The sequence below is a fragment of the Heterodontus francisci genome, chromosome 4 (genome assembly GCF_036365525.1).
Source record: "Heterodontus francisci isolate sHetFra1 chromosome 4, sHetFra1.hap1, whole genome shotgun sequence".
NCBI lineage: Eukaryota > Metazoa > Chordata > Chondrichthyes > Heterodontiformes > Heterodontidae > Heterodontus > Heterodontus francisci.
The window spans coordinates 136,731,584-136,744,526 of record NC_090374.1 but is presented as its reverse complement, the minus strand read 5'-3'; the positions used below and the strand labels follow the sequence as shown (position 1 = coordinate 136,744,526).

Here is a 12,943-nt window from a genome sequence, read left to right as displayed (position 1 = left end):
CATATATCTAAAGAAATTATTTCACTAAAGTGTCTCATTAACTATAGCTCTAAATTTAGCAAATCTCTGGTTTTGTACAGACTCTCCTGGCAAGTTTACACATGTATGCATAAATACATATAAGTAATAGAAAGGGGTCCTAGAACTTGCTCCACATCAATCACCAGAACCTCTTTCTGCTCCCAGGTTCCAAAGAACAAACATTTCAGGTCTCACGCCTAGATTCTCCATTTGGTTATTAGCAAGATTAGTGTAATCTGCAGACACTTGACCAAAATAATGCAACAGCTCAAAGTTATTGATCAACTGAAGCCTCACTTTCTTTCTCACCCGCCCCCACACCATATAATGCTGCTTTGAACCCAATTAGTCAGTTGACCTGCTCTTGGCAACAAAAACTGACTAGCCATCAACTGAAGTCATTTATTGACCAGTTCAACTGCAGCAATTTTGAACAAATTCAGTTTACTTCAGTAAATCTTGATCTCGTTCCAGTCAATAACCCTCAGTCTTAACCAATTAGGATCAAAGACTCATGGGCTGTTTTACATTTGATGTAATGCAAATGTTTGGCCAGAAACAAAGCACAACAGCACATTTTCCCCAATGTGCCCCTTGTGGCAACTCCAAGCCATAACATCCAATATTAAGCACACCTAAAGTTAATTTTATTTACCAGTTGTACACAGCTTTCCATCTTTCTTCAGCTCCATGCCATTTGGACAGACACAAGTGTATTTTAATGAGTGAATACTAATTCGAGGAGCAGGAAGACACAGGTATTCACAGCCTCCATTCAAACTCTCGTTGCACCAGTTTTTGCCTGTTGAAAACAGTCAATTTTAAACAAAAATACTGTGAGCCATGCTATTATACTTAAATTTTAAAAAGATGCCAAGTGTAACCTAAAGTGAATAGCAAATGATAAAACTACTTAACAGGTTTGGTCTCAAATGAAGATTGTGTCCAGTTCTGGACATCACAACTTTGGAAGGGGGAGGTTAAGGCAGAAAGGATTAAGAGAATGAAGTTCCTCATTCCTGGAACCAGTCACAAGATTCAGATTCAAGAGGAGATTTGATTAGGTGTTCAAAATCAGTGGGTAGGACAAACTGTTCCCATTTATTGAAGGATCCAGAACCAGAGGACACAGATTTAGGTGGATTGGCAAAAGCAGCAACAGCAACCTTAAAGTTTTACTTCATGCAGCAGGTGCATTCCAGATCCTGAAAGTGTGGTGAAGGCAGATTCAAAAGGGGCCTTCAAAAAAAAAAGAGAACTGAATGATCTAAAGTTTAAAATTTGCAAGGGAACAGGCAAGGGAGAGAGACTACATGAATTGCTCTTGGAGACCTGGCACAGACACAATGGCCTCATTTTGAGCTACCATTCTATGTTTCTATAAATAGAATTCAAGACTAAACTTTTGCAATCAGTATTAATTGGCAAATTCATAATCTATTTACAATGAAACATTAAAGTGCTAATGTACTAGTCATACAGCAAACTTCATAGACCAAGATATTGCCCATTGTTTTATCATCCACTGATTTTAATAGCCAAAAAGGTACATTAAAGTTAAAAATTGATGTCATGTCAACATAGAATGCAGAGAACCCAAATGGTATACATCTGGTCATTAACTCTTAAGGGGTAGCAAGAGGAAATGTGGAGATGAGTGGATTAAGGGTAAAACTGGTAAGGTGCTGTACTTTTGTAGATTGGCAGGTCAGCAGTTATAAAGCTGAAGATTGATTTGGTGCTGAGAATGTTTGGAGCAGCTAAAAAAAAAAATCAAATTCAAAACTGTAGGATAACATTCTCTAAATGAGTTTAGTTTAGGTAGCAATGTGCCACTAGTTGATTAGATATTCTACTTTGAGCTTTGAGAACTGCATTGTAATAAGTATGAGGAAATTGAGATTTCACAATGTAATAAAAGGCAAGACTTGCCAAAGAAAAAAGTTAAACAGACTTCATACCTGATGGCTGTATTAACTGGTGATAAGCAATAATATCTTGTGGTTCATCCAGATTGGAAGCTAAAGTCACCACATTGGCTCCTGTAAACTTATTAGCACTATAAATGATTTCATTCTCTCCATCAATCCAAAAGACACGATCCTAAAAACAAGACCATTTTCACTTATTTCAAGTCAGGTGTTCACCCCAAGTCTTTTCTGGATTCTGGTGCTTGAAACATACCAATGATAACTGAATTATACATGTAAGTGTGGTTAACATCCTTTATAAAGACTATAGCATTAAACGTACACAAGCAGAAATGAAGTACATCTGGTACCATTCTTAATAGATAGCATTAAACCCTGTAACCAAGCAGTTTTTTTTTGCCAAAACAGCTTTTAAGAATGACCGACTTTTAGATATACTTCAGAGTTCACAAGTGCCATCCAACAGAAAATAGCAGGAGGCAGCCATTCAACTAGATTATGGCTGATCTACCTCAACACCATTTTCCTACACTATCCCCACATCACTTGATATCCTCAATGTCTAAAAATTTCAGTCTTGAATATACTCAAATGACTGAGCTCCAGACCTCTGGGGTTGAGAATTCCAAAGATTCACCACTCTGAAGAAATCCCTCCTCATACTCAGTCTTAAATTGCCTACTTTGTTGAGACTGTCCCCCCCCAGTTCTGACACACCCATCACCACCAGCGACCACCACCCACCCCCCACCCCAACCAAGTCAGGGGAAAAATCCTTTCTGCACAAACTCCATCAAACCCCATTATAAATTACATGTTAAAGTCATGCCTTTTGCACAGCCAATGAAGTGAAGAGTTTTAAAATGTCAAGTGCACTGGATTTATCTTAAAAACTGTAGACCAATTACCTTCCTGTCTATGGAGGAAAAGGTTTGCTCCTTGTGCATATTTTGGAGGTATTAAAGCTACCTAACTATTTAACAGTTTGAAAAGACAGGTTTAATGGATAATGATAATGGCACTATCCAGCCATTAGTTGCTTCTAGTTGTTGGAGGATGGTATAAATCACAAGTCAACATATTTCAAACTGAAAACTTCTATCTCAGGACAGACAGATAGTCTCAAACATTAGTACCAACTAATTTGTTTAAACTAGCTTACAAGCACAGGTTGCTCTAGTTCAACTCTACTTGTACTGCAACAGCATTGAATATCTTACCTCAAACATGGACACAGCAAGAGGATGAGCAAGGAATTCTTCAGAGTGTAGTACAGTTCTCCTATCCTGGCCATTTAGATCTATACTCGACAAAGTGTGCAGCTTTGAATCAACCCAAAAGAGACGACTTTTCACAAGGTCTATGGACAGATTTAAAGTAGATGAATATGGCTCCAACATGAAAGCTGCAAAACAGGATTTGCTGGTCTACTTACCAAGTGCAATGCCATTTGGCCACTGAATCTCTCTGGTAACAAAAAGCTGGCGGTCAGCACCATTCATTCCTGCTTTTTCAATCTTTGCTGGCTCACCCCAATCTGACCAGTATATAAACCTTTCAATTAAAACAGAGGAGACAGCTTTAATTAAAATACTTTGCTGTAGTTGAAAAGGAAGTATTAGTGTATTTTATAATACTAGAATTTAAATTTTAGTCATTCCAGTTACCACATCCTCAGCCTTCAATGAATCTGGTAGAGATAATAGCCTACATAATCAATCTCACTGGAAAACATGTACTCAAAAGGAACAAAGATAGAACTCCAAATTGAATTACAAATTAAAGTTCAATTCTATATTCAAGCTATAAATTGACCAAAACAAGACTACATTTTTTGGGGAGAGTCTAGCTCACCATGTGGTTAGCATTGCCAGTTAATAGGCCAAACAACTTTTAATTGGCTATGTCACAAACTTAATTTCAGAATTACAGCTAAAAGCCTTTGCACCATTATATGTTGACATGATGTCCTGCAATATGCAATGTTAAAATCATTTAGTACCCAGTTAGTGGATCAGCTACTATAGATGCTGGTTCCTTTAGATTTGTATCAAAAAGGATCTTCCTTTTGCTTCCATTAAAGTTGGCCACTGAGAGTGTTTTATGGCCCACATCTGTCCAATAAATGTTCTTGTGAATCCAGTCTACAGCAATTCCCGAAGGGATTTTGACATCCTTGATGACTCTGGCAATTTCAGTTGTACCACTTTGGTTATCCATTGATTTACTGAAACAGTCACAGTAGTTAATATTGAGAAAAGTCCTCAAACCAAACTTGGAAAAAATGTTCCAAAAAAAAAACCTAGAAATCCTGCAAAAAATTTCACTTTAAAAAGTTTAATAACCAACTGAAAGTTACATCATGAATTATCTTAAATCACTCAGACAGGCATTGCAAATTACTGCTTAGACCCCTCAGCTATCAGACACTAGATATCATTGTATATTTAGCTTCAAAATTTATAGTTCTGGTCACAAACTAGATTAAAGTTGTAATTAGCTTAAGTCTTTTCAAAGAGCAGAGCAATGATCTAGAACAGTTATTTCAGAAGGTCTAGTTTTAACCCTTTCCTCCCTCCCCACCCCCCAACCAGGGCCTTTTAAAAAATAATTGATGGCTACAGAGTAGTTAGCACATTAACTAGGGTAACCACCCAATATTTCTCAAAGGAAGAACTCCTGCATTGGAAGTTATGTCATGCAAGCCCCCACCTGCCAAGAATGAGGCATATTAATTTCATCACACTGACATTAAATTTCAAATTGTTGCTGGGAAGAAAAGGCCTGTTACAAGGGGTTGCCAGGCCCCTGGCTGGAAAGACATTTTTTGCATATTAACAGACTGTTTGTAGACAAAGAACCATTCCTTGACAATACACAAAGCCAGAAGTGGTTATACCTAGTCACATGACTACCCTGCTGCCAACTTGGGGAGTTTTAAATTGTAGAGTGTTTGAACTGGCAGAAAGCAGAATGCTTTGGACTGAAGCAGATCTCCTCTCCAGTCTGCTCCCATCTCAGAATTCCAAAAACAGATGAACTCTGAGGAAAAAGTCTCCTACAATGAATAAGGTTTGAGAATATTGGACCTCAATGAAAAGCAAGATCTACCTAAAAAAAAAAAAAGGACTCTACAGTGAGCTTGAAGAACCATAACTTCAGATATTGCCTCAAACTTTTCCACTGCTCTTTGTCTCCATTTGCAGGTGTATTGGTATGCATGCTAGAATCGTGTGCCCATAGGCTTCAACTAAATTAGAGTTTAAGTTTAAGTACCTGGTCAAAAGTGATTTAATATTTAAATGGCAGATTTAGTTAAGTCAAATACTTGGTGTTTTAGTTATTAGTATATACACTTAGTGACTGAAAACATGTATATTAATAGATATTGAATTGGAGATTCAGGTTTAAAATAAGGTGATTTGGTACGGAGATTAGTTGCTGGTTTTCAGAAATCTTACCTGAAAATTGCTTGCTCTCCCAAGTCAGCCCAGAAGATTTTTTGTGCTGCAATGTCAGCATCAAGTGCCACAGTATTTCTCAGTTGGTCAACTACCTGAGTGTATTCCAAGTGATTCAATCCAATTTTCCTGATATCATGACGATTAGTGAAAATCAAACAGGGCTCTTCTCCTGCGTGACAGAAACCAATTTATGAACAACCTTTAGTATGACAAGTCCTTAGAACCAGATTCTTACAGCAAAGGAGGAAGTCCCCAGCCCATCATGCCTGCTCTTTGAAAGAATTTAAAAGAAAATTATTTCATGGCAAGGCCAGAATTTGTTGGCTATTCACAATTGCCCTTGACAATTGAGTGGCTTATGCCATTTCAGAGGGTAGTTAAGAGACAACCACATTGCTGTAGGTCACACCAGGCAAGGATAGTCAAGTTCCTTCCCTAAAAAAGGGGATTAGTGAACCAGAAGGGATTTTACAACAATGATTAGTTTCATGGTATTACTGAAACTAGCTTTTAATTCTAGATTTCTATTAACTGAATTTAAATTCTACCAGCTACCATGGTGGGATTTGAACACCTTGGGTATTGGCCTGGGCAACTAGATTAGTCTAGTAACATTATGCCACTGTCTCCCTTACAGAATTTTCCCTTTGCCACCAACCCCTCCCCACCACCCCCCCTCCCTTTTTGGGAGGAGAAAAGGAGTCAGATAGTAATATAGGAAGTGCCAAGTTTATGAAAGGAAACTAAAAATCAGTTTATTAAAACTATAGTTCCCAATCGTAATTCAAGAATAGTTTAGAGAAGTGACAATGAAAACACTGAATTACCAAGAAGCTTTGTGCCAAAGGGAGAATTTCAAAGTCTCATTGAACTATAAATATGGAATAAATTCTAACCTCTGCACATCAGCCACCAGTTGGATTATATACAGTTTTATGTGCCCTGTAACTCAGAAAATAATGCCACCAAGCAGGCAGTTGTGTTAATTCACATAAAACATCTGTCAATGCAGCACTCCCTTAATACTGCACTGAAGTGTCAGACCAGATTAATGAATTTATATATGGAATGGAGCTTTGACCCATAGCTTCAGGGTCTAGAGAAGCACCAAATGAACTAAGTTGAAACCTGTAAACACTAATTTTGACTGAACACAGAACTAGATCCACTTAAACAAGTTTCAACTCAGATTACTGATTTGAAAGAAATTCTTCCAACCCTTCCTCAGACTAGTGTGGAACAGAGCGCAATAAAGGCAGTTACTACAATATTGTAGTCTTCAAAATGAAAAGGGGTGTGCCCCTCTAAAAATTGGCAAGACAATGAGATGTAGGGACAGATTATAGAATGAGGCAATAAAGTTTTTGCTGAGATTACTATGCTGTTGGAAAAGGGAAGGTGCCTTGTAGAAGCCAGTCAGGATTAAAGAGAAGATTTTGGGGTGAAAAGTGGTCAGGGGTTTATTTGCTTACCTTCAGATAAAGTATTTGAACACAAGTTTACATACTGGGTAAAAGTTTGCTTCAGTCATGATTAATTGACTTTCATAAATGGTTGAACTTGCCTACAGCCTTGCAAACTCCATTGAATTGATCCATGTGGTATCCATTGTGACAGTCACATCGATAGCTTCCATTTAAATTGAAGCAAATTTGACTACAGGTTCCTGGATTCTGGCATTCATCAATATCTGTAAACCAAAAAAAACCTTCAAATTTGTGATCTGGGCCAATTTCAGAAGAGAAAGTTAACTTAACTTGCCTGCACAGGACTTTCTGTCAACCAGTTCAAAGCCAGGTGAACATTCACATTTATAACCAACGAGAAGATCCTTGCAGATGTGAGAACAGCCACCATTGTTCATCAAGCACTCATTCACATCTGTAGAACAGATAGGCATTTTAGTGCTTCCACACTGATGGAGTGACCTGAGGATGCTGATCACAAGACTCCAAACCAGAAGAACTTCAGATGGTTCAAGACTATTACCAGACAATGGATGTCATTTCCCATATGCAGACAGTATAAAATTGAAAGTTAGCACTGGCTATCAATATTAAATTCAAAGAACCTCCAACATGTCAAAGATGCAATCTACAGGATTACAATCCACATCTAATTGAGGTCACTTTACTAGATGAAAAATTTACTGAACATTTTATCTGGAATTTTTCTTCCATGTATTGCTTAGTCTCAGATTGCAAGGATACATGACATTACTTCTTAGTGCATTGGAGGGGTCAAGCAGTCAATATTTAAACTAAAGAGTTTGACAGGTTTATGTAGATCAAGAGTAGAGTCAAATTTAATGTTTGCAAAACAAGTAGAGTGGGATTCAAACTACTATATTTTGTAAGTGAAAAACAAGTTGGACAATCCAATACACCACCTTTCCTACCCCCTCCAACCCAATAGTAGTAGTAATTTGGAAAGTAGCTTTAAGACTTCTAGTTTAGTGACCATCCCAAGACATGTTCTAGTCTGGTTGAAAAAAGGTTTTTGAATAGGTTAATTGAAATTTTGTATTTTATTTCTAAAAAAAGCACAGGAAAGAAGTCAAATCTCAAAAGACACTTACTACATTCAAGGGGTTCATCACTCCAGTCCTTGCAATCGTGTTGCCGGTTACACACTTTGGTTATATTTATGCATTCACCAGTTTGGCATCTGAAATCAGAAGGCCCTGTGCACTCTGGAGCTAGTAGGGGGGGTGGGGGGGGAAAAAAAAAAAAAAAAAAAGAGAAATTTTTTTTTTTGAAGCAAGGAGCTCAACATTTAATCACTGAACTCTAGTGTACTTACTCTTACAGTTGAGCTCATCACTACCATCAATACAATCCATAAAACCATTGCATCTCTTGCTTTCAGCAAGACATTTATCACCACATTGGAAATGACCAAGTTCACATATTTGAGATGCTGAAATGAGAAAGAAATTCTACATTAAGAAAAGAGGAGTCATGTAGCATATTAATGGCATTGTTCAGAGTTAAAACTAGATATCAAATTTGCTTATAATGTAAACACATTATGAAATGTTCTCTAGTAGCAACTGAAGTCAAAACCAAGGCATACCAAGGCATACAAAGCACAACTGGATCGAGTTAGTACAGATGTCAGAAGCCAAACAGAAAGAAAAAGATTTCTTTTTTTACAGTACCTTTCACACCCTCGGGATGGCCCACATTGCCTTACAGCCAATGAAATACTTTGGAAGGGTAGTCAGTTTGATAAATTTGTGTGAGAATGTTGAGATAAATATTTAACAGGACACCAGGGATAACTTGCTTGCTCTTCATATAATGCCATGGAATTTTGTACATCCACCCAAGATAGCAGACAAAGCATTAGATTGTCATCTGAAAGGCAGCACCTTCAACAGTGCAGTGCTCAGTATTGCACTGTAGCATCCACCTAGATTTTTGTGCTCATTTCACTGGAGGACCTGAACCCACAACTTCTGTCTTCAAAAGTTAAAAGTGCTATCCACTGAGCCACAGCTGACACTCAGCATTGATTACACTAGGAGGTACAAGTACAGCAACTGTACTAGTGAGGAATCTTCTCACTTGAGATGCAGTGGTTTTTGTCAAGGTTCATCCCAAGCAGCTCTAACACAGGAGCCTCTGCTCTATGGGCTGTTCCCAAGGACGCACACAGAGACAATCAACTGCTGCTGGAGGACTATCAATTCGGTGAAAGACACCCTTTGGTCTGCCCAAAACTTGCTGGTCTTCCAGCACAAAGAGTTGTCCACAACCGAATGTTGCAGACTGGCACATTCCAAGGTCCAGGACTACGTGCTAAGTGACGCACTAAAGCTTGGGACAGCCGCAGCAAAGGCTCAATGGGGAAAGACCACTGTGCAAGGTCCCCCCACCAAGCTGAACTGAGGGGCTGGATCCATGGGAAACCCCTCAAACTGTATCAGGAAAATTGTGTGCTGTAAAATGTAAAAATGTATTTGGCATGACAAATGAAATGGAAGGGTTGTGAGGCAACTCATGATTGAGTTGAAGGAAACTGACCACCTTTGCACTGTTTGTATTTTTTGACTATATAGATATATAGATATATAGATATATAGATATATAGATATATAGATATATAGATATAGTATATTTTGGAAATAAAAAATCTTCTCTCTTAAAAAAAGGCAAATTCTGAACAAGTTCAATCGTTTCAGACACCATGCATTTGCTAAGTCAATTGTAATTTGTGTTTTCACACCATCTTACTACTTCCTCCATTCATTGTCAATTGCATTCAATTACCAACCTTATTTCATTCTTGAATTCCAAGTGTCTCAGTACAAGAGATAGTAAAGATTTGTTTTTTTTTTAAAAAAACACAAGCCACTGACTAAGGGGGATATAGACAGTTAACAAATTACCACCCAATTAGACCATTTATGAAGAATCAGTCTAGAAGAAAAAGTAAATAGTACACTTACAACATTTGGCTTCATCACTTCCATCTTTGCAGTCTCTATCTCCATCACAGTACCAACGATGGTGAATGCATTCACCAGAATCACATAGGAACTCACTAGGAGAACAGGTCACAGTTGGAGGTGTGTACCCACAGAGGTTTGGAGATTCATCAGATAGGTCAGCACAGTCAACATTGGTATCACACATCCAACTCAAAGGGATACATTCAGAACTATTGCACTGAAATTCATAAGTGCCACAAGTATGTGAAGCACAGCCTTTTTCATCACTTCCATCACCACAGTCATCTACACCATTGCAGACAAATTTTTCTGAAATGCATCTACCACTGGCACAAGTAAACTCTAATGGATTGCAAGTAAGGTTGCCTGAAAAAGAAAAATTTGCATTATTCTTTTTTTTTTTTAAATGATGGACTCTTACTTCTGATGATACTCAAGACCAAGCATCTTCGTCCTTCTGAACTTGCATTTGAATACAGTTTAAAATGAATTGAGCTCCGATTACAATGAGATTCTTAAGGAATGGGACAAATCAACAAGTTTGTTAATGACTTAGAACTTTCTCAGATGACCTTATCTTATAAACATATTGGCTGGAATTTTACATTGGGCCCTGCCTACTGGCTACAAAGTCAGTGGCAAAACTGCCTCCACCAGGCCTGGGGGAAGCCACGCCAGGATTATTTGTCCCTCAGTCCCTTAATTGGCCTTGTGCTGGACTTCCACCTCCTTGAGGCAGGAAACTCCACCTAATGGCACTGCTGGCCGGGGAGGGGGGAGAAAAAAAAAAAAAAAGTGTTGTGGGGTGAGGGCTAAGGAGGTGGCCCTCCTTGGGACACAGGGTGCCAGATCAAGGGCACCCCCTACCCCACAAGGATGCAGCCAGGTTTTACCTGGCAGAGTTCTTGGGGCCTTTGCCATCCAGCCACAGATTAAAATATCAGTGGTGATGGGAGGAGGCCCTTAAGTGGTAGTTAATTGGCCACATAGGGCCTTGTTTGGCCTCAGGCAGCCAGGCTGTTTCTTGCCATCCTGCTACAATTTTGTGTGACAGGAGGGCATCGTGAATGGCCCACCCACCACCAGCCCGCTCGTTTGCAGGAGTGTAAAATTCTGGCCATTGCATTAGTCTAGCATTTCCTTTTCTTCATCCAACAGCCTCCTTAACAGAACTTGTCAGTCCACTCCATCTTCACTTGCAAAACCAAATGCAAAGAGTATAAGGAACACTACCTCCACAGTGGTGATCACCTGTTCAGTACATGCTTTTACTGTCCGTTGCACATGCTCCTTAACTGGAGGGGAGTCAGGGGCAGCTTTATGAATAGATGGGAATCAGCTCATAAATGGTTAAAAAAATATTAAAGAGATCAGAGATTTAAAACATGATGTCTCAATTATTCTCTATATTTCTTAACTTAGATAATTGATAAAAAACCACATACCCAAATTTGAAGTGACACAAAGACAGCGCCATTGTAAGCTAACACTACAAAGAGATTGTGATAGATTAAACACATGGGCAAATGGATTTTAAATGAGAGATCATCCATTTTTGCTCTAAGAGGGATAGAACAGCATACTTTCTGAATGGTGACAGAATAGTGGATATCCAGGTACAGGAAACAATCAAAAGGTCTAATGGAATGCTGGACTTTCTATCCAAAGGACTAAAATACAAGGGGGCAGAAAACATGCTTCAGCTAAACAAAGCCCTGGTTAGTCCACACTTGGGAGTGTGGTGAACAGTTCTGGGCACCACACCTTAGGATGGATATATTAGGCTTGGTGGGAGCAAAACAGATTTACTGGCATGGTACCTGCACTACAAGAGTTAAAGTCACAAGTAGATGTTACACAAACATTTGACGTGGACAATTCTAACTGCCTACACAGGAAGTGGTCAACTGACTTCTGAATTAAGCGATCAATAAGCACACTGCATTTTTTTTTAAAGATGGTAAAAGGCGATGTAATAACCTGTTTGTATGTTATCTAGTTACCTTAGATACTATAGACATGAAGTTTCATACAACGCATTCTATCGTGTAAAATACTCCTTACTTGCCAAAAAAAAAAGTTGTGGGACCGGATTTTACACGTAATACAAGTATTTCCAGCGCTTATTTATCATTTGTTCGGTGGTGGTCAAGGTACTTTCGTACCTGTCACTTTTCATTATGCTAGCCATCACCTAATTTCGTTTGAAAAGTCATATTACTTACCATTCATATATGTGGACGAATAGGAGTATAACGTTAACAAGAATACTGTTAATCGAAAGGGAATCATTTCATTGCTTTTACCCAAAGCGGGAATCCAAAACTTGTAGCTACTCCGAAATGACCACGTACAATGAATTTGTGTTTTCCCCTTCCCTTTCTAAGCAACTGAAACAAAATGAACTACAGCAGCAACATGCTATTTTATCGTTTTTCTTTTAGCCCCTTCCGACGATTGATTGGTCGTTTGTGGCTCTTATTCCAATTACGTTGTTAACCTGGTGATGTATTCATCCACATCGCTGCTTGAAGACTGATCAACTGAATATCGTTAATCTTATTGCAATTCATTCTTCTTGCTAATTGTAAGGGGCCCTGATTGTTGTGTGACGTTCCGCTGATTTTTTATCTTTTTCACCTGATTGCTGGACTCAAATATTTATCGCTTGACGGTTTAACCTCGTATAATTATAAATTCAGTGTCTTGTTCATAGATATATAAGATTCCAGATTTCAAATGTTACTTTCTTGCCAAGTTTGATTAGTGATTTAGAATTGAATGTTTTAAATTTGAAGCTTCCTATGTAACAGATATGTCATTCAATTTAATGCATGAAAAAACTCCGTCCCTGACCGCATCGTTACATTATTGAAGATTAAAGGATCTAATTTGACTGTTAAATTCTTGTGTTTATGATTGATTGATACCTGTAAGTGTAAAATATAAAGGCCGTTGAGTGTTGTGTACTTATTAAAGTGAAATATAGAAGTATATTTGAATATGATTCTAATATTATGCCCAAGTGTTTAAAGCTTTTTTTGGGAGACGGGGCGGGGTATTGTACATCA

At 38.3% G+C, this 12,943-nt stretch overlaps 1 protein-coding gene across 1 annotated transcript in view; it reads right to left on the bottom strand.

Moving 5' to 3' along the window:
• The window catches only part of LOC137369261 (low-density lipoprotein receptor-related protein 2-like), a 102,450-nt gene extending 90,271 nt beyond the window's left edge, over positions 1-12,179 (bottom strand). The window contains 12 exon segments of the mRNA XM_068030209.1: positions 677-823; positions 1,983-2,124; positions 3,173-3,312; positions 3,388-3,506; positions 3,955-4,179; positions 5,414-5,585; positions 6,981-7,106; positions 7,178-7,297; positions 7,995-8,108; positions 8,156-8,335; positions 9,870-10,238; positions 12,098-12,179. Of these exon segments, the coding sequence (XP_067886310.1) occupies positions 677-823; positions 1,983-2,124; positions 3,173-3,312; positions 3,388-3,506; positions 3,955-4,179; positions 5,414-5,585; positions 6,981-7,106; positions 7,178-7,297; positions 7,995-8,108; positions 8,156-8,335; positions 9,870-10,238; positions 12,098-12,164 (1,921 nt within the window). The 5' untranslated portion in view covers positions 12,165-12,179.
• Between the last annotated feature and the right edge of the window lie 764 nt (positions 12,180-12,943).